This window comes from Ptiloglossa arizonensis, chromosome 8 (assembly GCF_051014685.1).
Source record: "Ptiloglossa arizonensis isolate GNS036 chromosome 8, iyPtiAriz1_principal, whole genome shotgun sequence".
Classification (NCBI taxonomy): Eukaryota; Metazoa; Arthropoda; class Insecta; order Hymenoptera; family Colletidae; genus Ptiloglossa; species Ptiloglossa arizonensis.
This window is the reverse complement of record NC_135055.1, coordinates 20548134-20566459: the sequence shown is the minus strand read 5'-3', so window position 1 is coordinate 20566459 and position 18326 is coordinate 20548134. Positions and strand designations below refer to the sequence as shown.

At 44.1% G+C, this 18326-nt stretch overlaps 1 protein-coding gene across 3 annotated transcripts; it reads right to left on the bottom strand.

Moving 5' to 3' along the window:
- Positions 1-136: 136 nt before the first annotated feature.
- Positions 137-18260, bottom strand: Gfat2 (glucosamine-fructose-6-phosphate aminotransferase 2). Of its 3 annotated transcripts, XM_076317922.1 has the most exons (15): positions 17665-18260; positions 7679-7786; positions 7406-7495; positions 7133-7276; positions 6870-7036; positions 6290-6431; positions 5329-5352; positions 4469-4489; positions 3249-3406; positions 2781-3020; positions 2519-2717; positions 2197-2441; positions 1972-2127; positions 1707-1835; positions 137-1620 (listed from the first exon to the last, which is right to left on the bottom strand). In XM_076317922.1, the coding sequence occupies exons 1-15, from the start codon at positions 17669-17671 to the stop codon at positions 1375-1377; spliced, it is 2076 nt and encodes a 691-aa protein (XP_076174037.1). In that variant the 5' UTR covers positions 17672-18260; the 3' UTR covers positions 137-1374. The 3 variants fall into 3 exon arrangements, with proteins under 3 accessions (XP_076174037.1, XP_076174038.1, XP_076174039.1); XM_076317923.1 differs by lacking the exon at positions 4469-4489; XM_076317924.1 differs by lacking the exons at positions 4469-4489; positions 5329-5352 and having other exon boundaries at positions 17665-18258.
- Positions 18261-18326: the final 66 nt, after the last annotated feature.

The window sequence follows — 18326 nt, the reverse complement described above, 5'->3', positions numbered from 1 at the left end:
ATCTCGAGAAATTAAAAGACGAACAGTATGCGCGATGTATGTTTCGCCTAGCGTGTTTATTCCGACGCATCGCGAACGACCGTAAGAAATCAATTTATCGTTCCGTGTTAACGAACGCAAAAATTCCTGCAGCGTCCTTGCTTCTTTTGTTTAACAGTTTATTTTTTACATTTACAATCCAATTCTGATCGTTATTCGTAAGAAAATTTGTGCTTCTTTGAATCGGAATAATTTAAATACATATGTTTCCCGTTCCTTGTTGAACGCCGCCGCAATCTACCGAAACATGGTACACAACTTAAACTATAGTATATGTATGGTTAATGAGAATTCGTATCGTAAAAATTACTACGCACAATTCGATAAGTAAAATTGATTAATCTGTGTAGACGTTGTATTTTCGCCTGGATAAACAGAAAACGTTCCTAAATGTAACAAACGGGGACAGGGTGTATCGTGTTTCAATGTCAAAGATCGCATTATAAGCAAAATTTGTGTTTATATAATCTTAAAATTGTACATAATTATACCATATCGGTAACAAAATTCGCTTACTTCGTAATACATTTTTTTTATTTTTCGTAATAAAGTAAAAGGAAAGTATCAAATTTCAATTGTTCCTCTAAAATACTGTACAAAATACGAATTTTCGAAAACGTACGACAATCGTTGTCCCACGAGGATAAAGGGAATGGAGATCACCCATATCCATAAATGATCGTTTTTGTCGATTACCGTCCAAGTTAGTTTGTAGCCGATTTCCAGACTCGGTCCAGATTTATGATACACACATTCACATTCACACTCCTCCATACACTTTTCAGAATAATAGATGCAAGTATCTCGATCGCGTACGCAACTTCTTTACCACGACCGTATTCGGTTCAATTACGAAGTATAATCACATTAGTTTGTAACCTGAAAAGCATCGCGTTACCTATCCCGTCTCTTAATTGGTATGAATATGAACCGTTAAATGCACTGGAATCATTTGCTGGGAACTCAGTTAGTATTTTTTCCAAACGAGGAACATTTTGGTTGATCTTTAACAGAATACATACTAATCACTTACTGTACGATTATACGTAAAGGCTAAAGATGGTCCAAACGATTAACTCTAAGAATTACATAATACACGTACGAACATAAGGAACATTCGTTTCTGATCGCGTTCGTACTCTAATACAGACACGGATCTACAATTGTTAAGTAACAGATCGATCGATGACAAATTTCACGATTTTCTCGTCGCAGCACGCTACGAAAATCGTCTCCTCCGCTCGTTCTTTAACAAATTCTAAAATTCCACATAAATAACTGAGCACATTCTGCTGCGTACGAAATAAGTCCTCGATGTTCCGTGTTGATCGGACTTTACTCGACCGTGACCGATTTCGCCAGATTTCTGGGGCAATCGACGTTACAACCGCGAAGTACCGCGATATGGAAAGACAACAATTGCATTGGAATGACTGTGAGAACACCTTGTAGACAGTCGACCGTCCTGGGCACTTCGAGGACTTTGTCCGCGAATGTTTTTGTTTCTGCATCCCCCTCTTCACAAATAAGAATCGGCTTGCCGTCTCGCGCAGTTACTTGTTGCAACGCGTTCATGCATTTCTGTAAAAAAATCATTTAAATTATTCTAATAAGACCTCTACGCTTAAATCAATAGAGGCAATATAATGCTTAGCAATTCTATTTACCGTATAAACAGGGTCCCTCATAACGATCATTATTACAGGCATGGAATCATCGACGAGTGCCAATGGTCCGTGTTTTAATTCGCCTGCCATGATTCCCTCGCTGTGCATGTAGGTCAACTCTTTCACTTTCTGTAAAGAAGCCAAACGACTGGTTACATTGCTAAGCCACCTCCTGTTCGAATTGATTCGAGACTTTACGCCAGTACGAAAAAATCTCCATAACGGTGTTAACAATCCGATTCTTGAATCGCTACGAGCAACTTACCAAAGCACCTTCCATACACGTTGCAAAGTTGTATCCTCTGCCCATAATCAATAGAGATTTGTGCTGGAACAGAGACTTGGCGAGCTCTTTAACTTTGTCGTCGAGCTGCAAAACTTGACGGATCAAGTTGTCCAAGTTCTTCAATCCTTCGATGATCTATCGAACGCAAGACTACGTTATGATCTTTCTCCGTTACAGCAATCTCTATGGGTACAATAACAATACCTGTTGGCGTCTAGTACCAAGGGATATTCTATCTTCGCTCATGACCAGAGCGAACATCACAAGAGAAATGAACTGAGAGGTGTAGGCCTTGGTACTGGCCACACCAATCTCGGGGCCGGCGTTTATATGGACACCGCAATGCGATTCGCGACAAATGCTACTGCCCACGGTGTTTGTGATTCCAACGATCAGAGCTCCACGGCCTTTGCAATAACGCAGAGCCATCAACGTGTCCGCTGTCTCGCCTACCAGAGGAATAACAGGAATTAATTACCATCGTTTCGAGAGACGTCAAAGGAATGCCGATCTCCTCGTAACTCACCCGACTGCGAGATGAAGAAGCATACATCGTCTCTGAACACTGGCGTGTTTCTGTCCAAGAAATCAGAGGCCAGCTCGACTATGACCGGCAATTCGGTCAGTTCTTCCAAAAGCTGTCTGGTGGCAATAGCAGAGTGATAACTCGTCCCGCAACCAATCAGCATTAAACGTCTGCATCTCTTGATCTCCGGAATGTAATCCTGACAATAGAGCTCCGTTAGACCGATTCTCGAAAACATCGTCGCAAGTTGTTTTAAATTTACCTTGATACCACCCAAGGTGACCGAGTTATCCCGGAAATTCAACCGTCCTCTCATCGTGTTGACCACCGACTCTGGCTGCTCGAAGATTTCCTTCTGCATGAAGTATTCGTAATTGCCCTTCATGATCTCTTGGATTTCGATCTTCAAGGTGGTAATCTCCCTCGCGTGTGGATCGTCCATGCACCGACGGAGACGATGGATACTGAGAGCACCTTCTTTAACCGCGGCCACGTCATCGTCCTAAAATACAAAAAACACGTGGATAGTAATAATAGTAATTGTTGCACCTCGAGTACTCGTGTGCACGGTCGCGAGTTCGTTTCACATCGGTGTACATCGTACCCTTGCGATCGCGTAGCAGAGACGTCTAATAGGAATAATTATTGACCAAGGAAGTAGAGACTGGACGGACTTTGATATATTTTTAATAAACCGTTAATCTTGGCGCGTAGGCAAAGAGAAGGTTACCTCTAAAAATATAACACGATTCGTGTGCTCGATCACAGCACTGGCGTCAGAAGCGAAGAAGTGCTCGACCTCTTTGTCCTCTAGGGGTTGAAACTCGGATGTGCTCTCACTGCGCGGCATCACCGGAAGTTCGGTACTGCGTCCATGCGGGCGATGGTCTACCGAAAAGCATTAATTAATCTCACCGCACTCTCAACGAATTCAGCACGTATCTATACTTTACAGCATATATATATATATATATATATATGTATGTATATTACAAATTCGCGAATTTCATAGAATACACACCAAGCACAATTATATCACCAATTATTCGATACGTCCATTTACCGGATTAATTGTCGGCGGATTCTTATAGAATTCGTATCGAAGATTGTCGAACCTGAATCCAAAGATACAAACTTATGTACAAGACTTTAGACTCTTTGGATAAGAGGCGTGACCGATTCACCGAAACGGCGTTTTCTTTTTTTTTTTTCTTTCTTTTTTGTTTTTCATTCGTTTTACAAAAGCCCCGCACCAAAATTAGTCGAAAAACGCATGGAGTAATTTATAGATACGTTCGCGTTAAACAACAGCAACGTTATTATTTGTCCGGTGTACCTTGTAATACTTAAAGAAGGGCGACGTCACATACGTAAATATTCGTGTGATGACGATAAACGAGAACGAGAGTGGCGTCTAACACTTGTCACCGAAATGATGATAATAATAATAATAATAATAATAATAATAATAAAGCGACAGGGAGGTACGACTGTTAACGAATGTAATGCGGTCTTAAAATAGGCGATCGGCGTTAAAACAGAAACAGTGACGTCGTGAACAATTTCTCGAGGAAAGCTAAAGGACCTCCCGTGAAGGGAGAAACACCTATTAAAAAAAAAAAAAAAACAGAGAGAGAGTAAGAGAGAAAAGAAATCGTGGAAAGTGGTAGAACCGCTCGAGTGTCGTGTGTTAGAGTATGCCCTGTGCTTCCTGGAGCGCGTGCTTCCGCGCTGAAAGGAGAGATTATGCATTTGTATACGTACTGAAAGCGTGGCAATATAGACCAAGTACATGTCCCCTCTTTAAAAATCATCCATGTGATAGCATGTGATCCACCAATTCCAAGCGATCGTGCGTAAAAAAAACAAAAAAACGAACAGGTAGAAACAACAGGCGTAGAAAGCGTGTCTGCAAGCGATACGGAAGCGTATACGAATGTAAAGTATTACCTTTGGTCGGTGCTTCACCTTCTGCTCAAATTTGGATGCGGAGGAGGGGGGAGAGACGAGAAAGAAAACAAAATAATTAGCAAAACAAGTAACGCAATGACGACGATACAAAATATACAACGACAAACGTAAAAGTGTGAAACGTGCGCCGATGTTTGGAAAAGATTGTTCATCCACGGTGTGATTTGTTTCAACGACACACCTTTTCGCAAACTACAGTGCACGGTTCCCAATCGCAAAGCTACAAACGCATAAGCTTCTGCCGAGGATTCGTCGAGAACAATTTGAAATGAAACGAACAATTTTGATTTGTACGTCGATGCTCGCTAAACGATGCTACAATTCCTCGACCGTCTATCCATGAACGATTCGATAGGTATGATCTGCCGTGACTTAATGCGACTACAATAATGACGATCGTTACGGGTACAGACTTCGTGTAACGTAAACGATTCGTGTGAATCGAATTGGGTGAACGAGAGACAAGCCAATGTTATTTTGTTATTTTGTTACTTAAAGAAGACACAAGTGTCAGTAATTTAGAAACGGAGAAACGTTCGAACGAAATTTGAATCGTACAAAATGGTGTGTTTTTACAAGAAATCGTGGTGAAAAAATAATGACGTGAAACACTCATCAGAAGTACAAAGCGAAATTGGCATGCGTTTCAGGAACGCTGGACCTTCCGTGAGATCACGGAGAAACCTGGTAAAATTTTGTCAACGCTACCCGACAATGTTTGGGTAACGCAAGTGCCGGAGAAGAGTTGAAAAAAAAAAACAAAAAAAAATGCGAAGCTAATTACACGAACGAAAGGTCCAGTGTTGAGAAGACAGATAAGTGTAGAGTAGTGTATATACCTTTGTTTACACGTGGAAGTTCATCTGTCGAGACGAAAAGTCGAAGAAGAACATAACCGGTAGGTGATCATGCAAAAGAAATATAATATAGTATCTAATTTAAACTGAATCACCAAAGAAGTTTACATGCAGCAATTCTTTGTTAACGTTCGAAGAAACAGCTGACAAATATAACTTAAATTAAGAAGTATAGCAATACCATTTTATATATAAAAAAAAAAAAGAAAAAAGAAAAAAAAAAACATGCTACTTGTATCAACAACGTGCTGAGTACCACAAAGTGAGAGTCTATTTAAAAGGTAAACATTGGTTACTCTATTTAAGCAGCTACGGGATCAAACATGATATCCAACCCCTATTAAGTATTAATAAGTAAATACACTTCTGGCGTAAACAAGATAAGTGATATTAGTACCGTTCGTTTGTTAATTATTGTAATAGAACAAGTATTTCTCACATTTAACGTAGCACCGTTCCACTATCGAACACTGAATAGAACACACAGGATAGGAACGTAACGATACCACTTAGTGTGTTAAGTATTTTGATAATATCCACAAACACGAACTACCCTAGCCTGAGCTACGAGCCTACGGTAGACACATGCTATTAATGGTTCACAATCGGTCGTTGCGACTGCCACATGAAAAAACGATAACTACACTTGCACATTCCCCATCAATTGACATACCAACCTCCTTACAAGGAGAAACGTTGTATAACTAATAACCGTGTGTCGTAACCGCCTTTGCCCTTTAAAGAAACGTAGAAGCAACGTATTCCGACCCAAGATACAGATACCCTTGGTAGCATTTTTAATCGTAGCCCTCGGGTGACCGGAAATGGCATTGTGATCTCTTCGAAAGTTCACCAATTTATATATTTCTCCTTAATACGCTATACGGCTCCGTCGAGCCTCGTGTTGATCGCCCAAAGTCTCGGGCACGATCGACCGACTTACCTTTGCCGTAAAGGATGGGCACGTGATCGGTAGCCAATCTCGTTTTCGTTTTAATACCGACGAGTAGCGGCGATCCTCTTCGCGTCGCCACGCACTCGCCCGGGAAGTACTTGCTCTTGAAGCAGAGGGCGAACGCGCCTTCCTGAAATTCAAAATCGATCTCGATTATACAACTGCGAGCTCTCGTTGCATCGAAGAAGCAGAAAAAAAAAAATAAAGAAAAGAATCGCATAGGATAACGATACGATACTACGAGAGAGTCTGGTTTCCTATGACCTCGCTTTTTGCACGAGTCCCGTTTTAAAACGGTACCGTATGCTCGTGCAATCGTACACGATTCTGCGATTACGCTCATCCTTGGATCGGCTTCCCGTGCTACGTGCTGGGGACTTTTACGAATCGTAGACTCGTTTCGCTGAAACGTGTTAATTTAAAAATCGTTCGCGGTCGAGGCGCGTCGCAGACTCGTTCGACAACACCTTACGCTCCTCGACCTGTCTAACCGTCCTCGTTTCCTCCGTTCGTGCAACGTTCCACGGTATACCTGTTCGGAGTCATTGTTATTCGTGGTAACGCTCACCAATTGTTGGACAACTTGCTCGACGAGCTCGCGGAACGAGTAACCCGGATGCTGTACCCAGAGATGGTGAATGAGTTTCGCAATTACTTCCGTGTCGGTGTCGCTTTCGAAAACGTACCCCCGTTGCTGCAGCAACGTCTTCACTTCCTTGTAGTTGGTCACGATACCTGCGCAAGGAATGCGGCTTTCAGCGATCAACGGTTAATCGAGACGCGCGATTACGACACTCTTTCGTCTCTTTGTCTCCCTCGTCCCCCTCTTACCGTTGTGCACCACCAGGAACCCGTGTTCGCTGTCGGACCGCTGAGGGTGGGAATTCACTTCCGAGGGTACACCGTGGGTCGCCCAACGCGTGTGCGCCAGGCCCACGTGGCTGAACGTCTTCGAGTCGAAGTCGATGTCGGTGTCTGCTCGAACAATTCAATCGAAACAGTAATAATAATAATAATAATGAAGAAAATAAATAAAAGTAAAAAGGAATGAAAAAAGACGATAAGAGAGAAGGTAGAAATTCGCGAAATTTACGACATGCTTACGCTGAAAGATCTCCTCCTCGAGAGCCTTGACTTTTCCCTGCTTCTTAATGATCGAGATATTCCTGCCATCGGTGCTGTCAAGGGCGACGCCTGAAACGGAACAACGTGTCTAAAAGGAATTGCATCTTGTTTCATTTTCGTCGGCTCGCTCGGTTCCCAGAAACCGAGGTATCTTAAAGCGTATCCTCCTCATTCGAACACGGTTTTCCAGTTCTTTTTCTCCGACGTGCTTTTTTTCAAGGATAAAGGAAAGGTTTTTCGACTCGTTCTCACCCGCTGAATCATAACCACGATACTCCAATCTCTTCAATCCGCCGACCAGTAGCTCCAGAATTTCCTTCCGGCTCTTCGGCGTCAGGTAATTCAAATACGCGAAAATTCCTGCACAACAGAAAACGATTCGTGTTGAATAGGTCTTACCGACCCTACCGTAAGAGGGTTTTTTTTTGTTTTCGCGATACCATCGATTTCTAGATACCTCCGTTCATGGTACTACTTTCCGAATGGAATATCAATTCGAGCTCGGAACCCCGAATGGTTCCCTCAAAGACAATTATAACAATTTAAACGAACCGTCGATCACCCTTTCCATCGATTTCTCCTACCGGCCGAGGAAAGAGAAAGAAAACGGAGACCTTCGATGACTCGCGCGATACGAGATTTTTCTATTCGTCTTGGCTTTTTTCCTCCCACGTTCGCCGCTCGAAGGCCGACGATAAAACGCGGAAACGATTCGATTTATCGACACGCCGCGTCGTTCTTTCTCACCCCCCGAGAACGCCTCGCGGGTGCAGCTACATTCGATTTACCGAATTCGACTCGCGATCTCGATTCCCATGGAAATTTATCTAATCGTTAAATACAAACGACTCGACGCGGATCTCGTTGGATCTAAAAAATTCTCTGCCTCGAAGACAATGTTTCCGTGTATCTTTCTAATTTCTATCTGTATTTTCTCATAAGGCAAACTCAATTTCGAGTACTCTTATTCGATAAACTTGAAACTATGAAAAAAGTGTCCTCTCTCGAAGACAATATTTCCATGTACCTTTTTAATTTCTATCTACATCTTCCTATGGAGCAAACTTAATTTCGAGTACTCCAATTCGATGAATTGGAAACTATGAAAAAGTGTCCTCTCTCAAAGACAATGTTTCCATGTACCTTTCTAATTTCTATCTGTATCTTCTTATAAGGCAAACTTAATTTCGAGTACTCCAATTCGATGAACTTGAAGCTATGAAAAAAGTGTCCTCTCTCGAAGACAAAGTTTCCATGTACCTTTCTAATTTCTATCTGTGTCTTCTTATAAAGTAAACTTAATATCGAGTACTCCAATTCGATGAATTCTTCGTCTCCGATTACTCGCGTAGAATCACGCGTTTCATCTTTTCGCTCGGCTCGAGGCGAGATTCGTTTCGGGTGAATATTCGCGTCGATACGCGTTCGAGGTCCCGCGCGGCATTACAAAAATGCAAAAAGTCGTCGCCCGTGAACGGGGACCCACACGAACGGGGGGCCCCCGCGAACGAACAGGTAATTCGCGATACACAAACACGCGCGGTGAAAGGGAAAGCTCGCGTGCGTGTGAATCGAACGAAATTCACGTTAGAATCTCGTCACCGGTTTTCGTACCGGAGCCAGCTGTCGCGATATTGTATTAATTTTCCGCCCCGCGATCACCGTAAGCGCTAGAACACCCGTCTAACGTTACCGCATCGCGTATTGCGTTTTGGCGCGCGATTCGCCGACGTATCGTTCGATACGGACATTCTATCGGGGATAGTGTTTTAACGCTGGAATTTAAGAGTATCGTGTGTCGAGACGGTGTCCTCGGCTCATTATTAATAGAAAGGCTCCAACGTTCCCGATTATTTCGAGCGGGTTCGGCCCGTTACGCGGAAAGTGAAAATCGAATCCGAACCAGGAAAGTGGAAATTAAGCCCGGTAACGGGGAATCCCGCGATAATCCCGATAACCATCGATTCGAAACTATTCGGAGCCGATTCGAAACGCGATGGACTTTTAGCCGGGAGAAGCTGGTGGCTACTTCGAACCACGAGAAAGTAGATACGCGCTCGTTCGAGAACCTGGAACTACTTATCACCGAACGGGCTGGCTGAACGATCGTTGAAATCGGTTACGATTCGTTCCAACGAACGGAACGATCCGAAGCGACGGAATTAGACAAATGACACAATTTGAAGCGGATACACAAATCGAGAATAAAGTCGTACGAACCGGCCGGCCGTAATAAATCATCGCCTCGCAACTACTAACGAGCATCGATGTCAACTCAGCGAGCATTGAGGTGCTCGAAACGAATAAATAAATATTTTACTATCCACCGACGGTCTATTTGAGTCGATATCGCCGTGTTCTGGGTAACGAAGAAATCGTTCGAGTGTTACGCACCGTCGAAAATTGAATACTCGACCGCTAAATATACGCGGCGTGCAATCGATCGGCCTCGATTTTATTGTAAATCTCTTTCGTCCTTATCGACGCGAACCAGTTTACGGTCCTCGTTGATAATTACCGCGGAATTTATTGCGATGCAATAAGTATCCCGCACTCGAACGTACGAATCGTGTTTGAAAAATATCTGATTATCGTAACGAATACTCTAACACGATCTTACGGAGCACCAGGAAGATCGCTGAGAACCTACCGCCCATCGTCATTCCAGAAAACGAGCAACCCAAGGAGGCAACGTCCAGTTCAAAGGTCACAGGACTCGCACTGTCGCGGTAACTAGCGAAAAGAATACTCGCGTCGCGACCACGCGTGCAACGAACGTAATTTGACTTGGAATCGATACTACCTCCCGATAGAATCGATCGATCAATCAAGAGTGTCCTCGTCGTCGTCGCTGCTAGATCTCGCTGCAATCGTTCGATAAGCGAGCAAAGCGTCTTCGCAGGCGATAGGGGAGATCCCGACTTCTAAGGTCGAGGGAAATCTTCGATCGACGCGCGATCGTCGAAGAAAAATGATCGCGAACGAATTAGAGGAAACGAAAATAAAGATACCGCGGCGCGATAAGCTTTATCCCGATAGCGGCGTCTTATCGCGGGGCTTTGTTTAATATAATCTAACGGATCTGGATTCCCGGATACGGATTCGAGTAGGGTTTACCAAAGCGGTTGATAAACGAGTTACATCGATTCCGAACTTGTTTTACAATCGGCCGCATAATTGCAAAGTTACGGTATCCCCCGATAAACCGCCAAACCGAACGGACGTTCAGCGGAAGTTCGATAACGAGCCGATAACGATGATTCAACGGTGACGGGGGAGGGTAGGGTGGGGTGTGTGGGGTGTGCGTGCGTAGGGAACGGATTAATATATTTTAATTGCGTACGCGCGCGCTCGTGTCCCGCTCGGGCTCGTCCCGAGGAGCGTTTCCGCTCGAGCTTTCATCGTTTCGTAGTTTGGGGAGCACCGGGACCGTAATATCGGTGAGTAATTCTCGGACTCTCGAGGCCACCGAACGATCGCTACGACGCCGCTACGAAACGGTCTCTGGCCCCCCCCGGAGACCAGGGAAACTAATTGGGATGCACCGAGTGTCCGCGAAAACCGATCGAGTCGAACGAGGAGTTGGATGTCGATGAACGATCGCGACTACGTTACCGTCTGGAGCGACGAACTTGCCCTTACTCGACCCACTGACACCAAATTTCGCGATCGGAACGGACTAACGCTATTTCGGGACACCGTTTCGAGCTCTACCGTATTCGATGCGATGAAACCTACCGGGAAAGATGCCACGTTTGGGAACTAATACGCGCGCGATAGTTTTTCAGAAATTCTTTTCCAAGTGTGTTTGATTCGCTGCGGAGATTCCGTAGAGAGAGATGGAACGTTTGGAAAAAATACGCGCGCGATAGTTTTTCAGAAATTCTTTTCCAAGTGTAGCCGATTCGCTGCGAAGATTTCTTAGAGAGAGATGGAATATTTGGAAAAAAATACGCGTGCGATAGTTTTTCAGAAATTCTTTTCCAAGTGTACCTGATTGGCTGCAAAGATTCCATAAAGAGAGATGGAACGTTTGGAAAAATAATACGCGCGATTGTTTTTATCAAACCCTTTTCCAAGTGTACCTGATTGGCTACGAAGATTCCATAGAGAGAGATGGAACGTTTGCAAAAAATACGCGCGCGATAGTTGTTAATAAATTCGTTTCGAAGTGTACCCGTTTGGCTTCGAAGATTCCATAGAAAGAGATGGAACGTTTGGAAAAAATACGTGAACGATAGTTGTTAACAAACCCTTCTCCAAGTGTACCCGATTCACTGCGAAGATTCCATAGACTGAGATAGAAGGTTTGCGCGGAAAGAAATACGCGCGCGATAATTTTTAATATCCGTCTCCGATATAAATAGTTTTCTCGGATCAAGAATAATAACGCGACACTATACAACGTCGGTTCTAAAGTTCCCCGATCGAAGAAAGCTGCGACCAATTGTACATCGAGATCGCAAGAACCGACGAAATTCAACGTTCGTTGTTTATCGCTAATCGAGCTAAACGGAGAAGATCGAGGCATTGGACAACGATAATAAACAGCCCGAGACCTTGAGCGTGTCTTCCACTTACCGGATCGATTAACGCGAATCGAAACGCTCGGGACCGGTGAAGTAATGGAAACGATTTGCATTCTAAAATGAAATGAAAGAAAAAGAAAAACGATGACGACGCGCGAAGGAAAAAGAAACAAAGAACAAGGCGATGACAAGTGAAAGGAGAATTCGAAACGCACGGGGGAGGATCCTCGAGCGAGGAATTCCCCGTTGGATGGGTTATTTTGAACGCCGGCTAGCAACATTCTTGCACATATCTCCGTTGCTCTTGAAATTCCGCGGACGTAGATAAAAATAGAGTTGCAAAACGAGCAGAAACAATTTCTGCTCGAAAACTATTTGAAAGAGTGTACGCCGCGACGTGAAAGGAAAGCCAAAACCACCGGAGTAGGAGGAGGAGGATCCTTAACATAGAAATTCCTTACCGGACTGCTCGGTCTTGCTTTCTTTCCATCGCTACCTACTTTTATCGTTGCTTCTTGGTGTTCATATTTCGCGCGTACTTTCTTTTCGATACGAATCATCCTTCTTGGTACTTCTCGCGGTATTTGAATAGTTAATTTTTCTACTCAAACTTTCTACATAGATCTGTCCTTTTGTAATATTAAGTTGTTCGGAAAGTCACATCGTTTCTTTCGATGGAAACGAAACACGATTTTTTTACAGCGTATAAACGTTTGATTGAATTACATATTCTCCATTTTGGAAAAGGAAATTCCGAACGATATTATCGTTTCGTCCTAAAGACTCTATCGGTACCGGTACACGCGTACCTCTACGTCCGCGGATCGTTCTCCAGCCTCGATCGCCTCTCGTGACCAGATACTCGCCGTTTCGGAGCACGTTGGAACGTAATCGCGGATCGGGTAATCGCGTTACCGATCGTGTCGATTTTCCTCGAACCACGATACGTGCGTTGTTATCGCTGTTGGTCGATTCGTGACAACGGGCTCGACGAGAATTTCCCCGCCACGTATCGGCCGCGTATCCGGGCGCTGGTTCGTAAAAGGTACAGAATTATAAAGTAGCCGCTCGGCGTAGCGAATTCTATTCCCGAAGTGGAGAACAAAGGAGCGAGGGAACGCGATGGAAAAGAGAAAGGCGTTCGACGCCGATAAGCGAAAGCGAATCGAAGATTCCTGAAAGAGGATTCCGTCCAACGACTAGTCGGAAGGAGAATTCCTCCTACCGAGACGGTTTCGACGGTCGAATCTCTCGAAACTGTTGTGCAAATCCCGTGTCGGTGGTCCTCGTGGACGTAAACAAAAATCAGGTTCTTCGACGGCGAGGTCACCAGGGGGAGGTTGTATTTTGCGTGGAAGGTAAAGGTAAACTGGTGTCGCCGTCGGAGAAAGGATCCAAAGTCCTGCACGAACGACGTGCCTGAGATCGTGTCCGTGAGCGCGTGTACGATCGCGCGCGGGACCTCGTCTAAATGTCACGTGTAACTGTCCCGCGCCGCTGCACCCTCTCGCGCCGCGACGTCGAGTTCGCCACGAGGGAACTTTCACTCGTCGACTCGCGTCGACTCGCGTCGGCTCGCGCAACGATAGTCGATCTCGATTAGACCCTATTGTGTTGCCCACCGCCTCGTCCACGAGCGACCAACTTGTACAAAAAAGGATACCCTCCTGCCCACTCCGTACCACCGTACCACCGTACCAACGACACACCAAACCCTCCACCCTCCACCCTCCACCCTCCACCCTCCACCCTCTCCTCTACCTTTCGTTACGATAAACTTTCGATGAACTTTGAGAACGTTGCAGCGCCGGCTCGGTTGAGTCACGCGGTTGCAACACGTTGCACTTCTCTTAACCGTTGCTACGTGTATCGCCCGCGCCGTATACGCTTCCGTAATTTTCTGGAATGCACCGCTGCACAATTCCCTGAAAATTCGTATTTTCTAACTGTGGCGAGCTTCCGCGAGGATCGTAGTCGACGATACATTACGCTCGAACGGGACCGATCATCGATACCGATCACGGTCAGAGGATCTTCTTAACGAACGATAAGCGGATAATTTCGCGAACTTGCGTTCTCGAGAACGACTCTTCGAAGAGACACCGAGAAGTGGAGATGATCACCCATTGCAACGTATTTTATCGATACGCGAGACGGTGCTTAAACGCGACGATTCTAGGGGATGAAGGACCAGAAACGTGTAACGCAAAGTTACCTGATTTTTATTTACGTCCACGAGGACCAGCTACACGGGATTTGCACGACTGTTTCGAGAGAGTCGACTACCGAATCCTCCACGCCAATTCGCAGAGGTTAGCGTAGACGATCTTTGCGTTCGTCGTAGCGATTGCAACGGGATTTCTTTTCGTTTAATTTCCATTTCTTGTACGTCAATCGAACATGGGAATCCCCATTGGGACGTAAACAACACCGGGGGGTCGTCGACCGACGCTTACTCGGCTCGATCGCGTATCGAGGGTAAACCTGGGGGATAGGTGCACGTGTTTGGAAAACGCGTTCGTGCCTGGAATCGGCGTCGACGGAACGCGTGACCCAATTAAAACCAGACACCGTGGCAGCAACCTCGACGAGGAACTAACGTAGCCGCGCTGAAAGTCATCCTCGAAGTGATCTTCGAACGCGAAAAGAGATACGGTCGAGGATCGATTACAGCCCCCTCGATCGAGGGGAGTTCGATCGAAATTTAATACCGCTGATGACTCACGATTACGGCTTCCAAGTAATCGGTAGTCATCGAAACGATTGTCGATCGATGCGATCGATAATAGACGACGAAAAGTATCGCAGCCAGGAACCGAGATCGCGACCACTCGACGAACAAACGAATTGTAAAATTACCCCAAGGCATTAACCGATCTTGCCGGATGATCAACGATTACGTTCGTGTATTTATGCTCGTAAATTCGTAAAAACGCTCTCGCGAAGTTTCGCGCGTGCAACGCGACTAACTGAAACTTCGAACTTGTTTGCGGCTGTGTCGCAACGATTTTTATCTAATGGAAATACTCACACTCGTGCAACGTAATATAAATACACGTGACAATGTCGAGAGCGTTGTACACGGCTCGACGACCGCGAAATATCGTTCTCGATTGTTCCGATTGAACGGATACGCAACGATGTTATCGTTGTCGCACTTTTCCCCGAAAGTTTGCCTCGTTTTACACGCATACAACTACCGTTTTCGAACGTACGATCCACAGTGGTCGTCGATCGTCGATATCGTTCGCGAAACGTACACGTCGTTCTCGAAGACGAAGATGATCGACTTTCGCTACGCGGTGAAGGAAACTTTATCTCGTTCGTAGATTATTTTTTATTATCTGGCTCAATTCACGTGGAAAATACACGGCCGGTTTGCTATGGAAAACAAGGTGAACGAGACGCGAAAGATTCCACCGTATTGTACAAAGGATCCCTTTAAAATATCTATAACGATGTAAGAAAATCTTTTACCATTTAATCGTTTCACGTAGAAACGCTACGATACGAACGATCCGTTACGTGAGAAATTTTTTCAGAAAAAAAAAAAGAAACTATGAACCATCATTATGAAAAGACCTAATAAAAATTCGTGTAACGAGATACGAGCGAGTTGTTAACTTCGAGTTGACCTCCGTCTTGTTCAAAGTGGCTCGCGTTCACTGTAAACGATCCATCTCGCGCAGTTTACGAACAGTAAACCGTATCGATGGTCACCGGTAGATGAAAATACGCGTGCAATGGTTACACGAGCCGATTGTACGCGCGAACAATGTCGCGGCGTTATTGTTACTCGGTCGGCGGGTGCTGCGAGCGTTTCTCGGATTGTTGTTTACCAGTACCCGGGGAATTAAATTACGACCGCGTCGCGATTACACGGGCTTAATCGATGTTTCGCGGCGGGAGAACGTCACCGTCACGTCGAATTCACTTTCTTCGAATCGAACACCGGAGACTGACTTTCGCCACGCTCGAGAACGATCAACGACAACGTGTATTACACCGTGATCGTGTGACGCAAAACGCTTTCGTAATCAAAGTTCACGACTTTTACAATGTCGCGTGTAAGAAATTTTCATTGAACGCGAACCGATCGAAAGTAAATTCCAATGTCGTAAGGATTGACCAATCGGTGAAAGAACTAGGCATTGGGAAACTACGGTTAAAAATTGTTACGATTGATCGCAAGGGACCAGGTATAATTGAGAACTTTCGCGATGAAATTTTTTTCAGAAATATATATCAGGAGTTTACCGATACTTCGATTACATTATTTATCGTACGGGATTGTTACTTCCGAATGAACGGTTGGGGGCCTGGAGATAGATAAACGGAGTCTAGAATAATTTATTTAAATTTAATTCGGTTTCGACGGGTATATCTTCCAAGGAAGAATGGAGGATATTAATAAGACTACTAGATAAAGTGTTGTGTACGTTAATAAGTACACTGCCGCCCTCGTTACAGTTGTCTCGATTCGTGTACTCTATTACTGATAAGATTAAACATTGATACTCTTAATATAAGTAGAGGCAAAAGAAAATGAAATATTGTTATCAGGCATACTGAAATTCATCTATTTGTTCGCTGATACGATCGTGTACCCCTCGACGCGAACAATTTTCTTTCCCTCGGCCTTCTCTCGTACTCATTTTACCGAGACCAAGCGATAATTGCGATAGATCGATAATACGCTAAGATAATTATATTGTACGCGTTCCCGCGACATTTATTGTTTTACCATCTGTGTATAACGACAATTAGAATTTACAATGGTAATTTCCGCCGTTATCGTTTCTCCCACTACTTTTTATAAGAACTAAAATTTTTAATCGACCTTTGGCTTAACATTAGTGTAATTACGATAATGTATCTTGTCTGTGTCGTTAATATACCGCAATAAATAACGATAAGATTGAATTTAGTACATTACACGTAGGTAAAGTTCTCGACGAAAGATCTGTACGTTAGTGGAAAGAAATATACCTGTCCCGGCTATCGGATTAAATAATATCCGATAAATATGAATAAATTTATTCGTAAAGTTATTAGAAAGCGACCTTCTTTTATTTGCACGTGCATATTAACCTGTATAAAAACTATAATCGTATACAGGATGGTGTAAAAGCAAGACTTAACCTGGCCGTTGCTGATACCAGCCTGCGTATAAACGTGAATAAAATAAAAGAAGAAACAATATGGTGTAAACGTGAGAAATATAAATGATAAAATATTTATAAAATTACGGCACAAGTTTTCATATTATTAATCGGTAACACGACGGAACGAAACCCCTGCTAGATTCGTTGTTCTTTCGTTCAAGAATAGAGAATTCCAAACCGCGCGAAATATTTCGCATTAAAAGAAACGTGCAAGTACCCGATAATGACGTGTTAACGAACCTCGATTCGCACACGCGTGAACACCTGGAATTTTAAATACGCGTTCGGCTTTAAACATCTATCAAATGTTCCAGATGTTAAATCAAGTGGCGATGGAGAACAAATTGCGCCGTAGCGCATCGATATAACCGTAGAGAACGTCACGCGGCACTCGATGACCTGTCAGTGCCGAACTTTTTACAGAAACACAATTGTACGCTTTCTCCTTTGAAATTTCCCTCTCGAAGTATCTAGCGATTCCGCTAATTTGTACGAAAAACGGAGCAAAATGTATGCGTATGGGGTGAAAATTAATTTTACTTACCGCACATGTTGTCTGAAAGTTGAGTATCTGCCACGTAAGTACAAGTAAATGCGAAGTAAAAAGCAGATAGAATGTCACTGATCAGGCTCCGTGATGCTCCGAGCTACTGCGAAGCAAATCTGAACCATACGACAGCGGGCTCGTGGCTCTTATAATACGAAATTTTGGATGAGTGTAGGTACGGACACAACTACGGGCAGCTTGTGTATGTGTGCATGCGATCGAGCCAAGCCATTGACAGTGTACGCAACGTCTGCACGATGACGTAGACACTGTACACCGAACGATTCTACGCTGTTTTATAGCCCTTTTCCTTCGTTTCGCGTTGATACACTCGAGAGAAATGTAAATGTTGCTCGAACGTTGAGAAACGTAAATCAAGAACAAAGTATATCTGTGAGAAATATCAACATCACGAACGCGTAGTGTTAGCCACAATATGCTTGAATCAACTTAAAATGACACAGTTGTTGTCGATTTTCGGTTTCGTTGTCGTTTTTGTTTCTCGTTAATATGGTACCATGAATATTCAGTATTAAACGCGTTCAATAAATCGTAAAGGTGAACCGAGATGCACTCTGAAATGTTTGGAATCGACTCTTGTTGACTTAATTCTTACCCACACTGTCCGTGTAAAAGCTAGAGGGCGTCAGCTGTCGATA

Excerpts from the sequence above, each read along its gene's own strand:
- Gfat2 (XM_076317922.1), bottom strand. Across the intron at positions 7,496-7,678 it reads TCGTGGTTATGATTCAGCGG|GCGTCGCCCTTGACAGCACC; the intron begins GTGAGAACGAGT and ends GTTCCGTTTCAG. Across the intron at positions 7,037-7,132 it reads GTTCCTGGTGGTGCACAACG|GTATCGTGACCAACTACAAG; the intron begins GTAAGAGGGGGA and ends TTCCTTGCGCAG.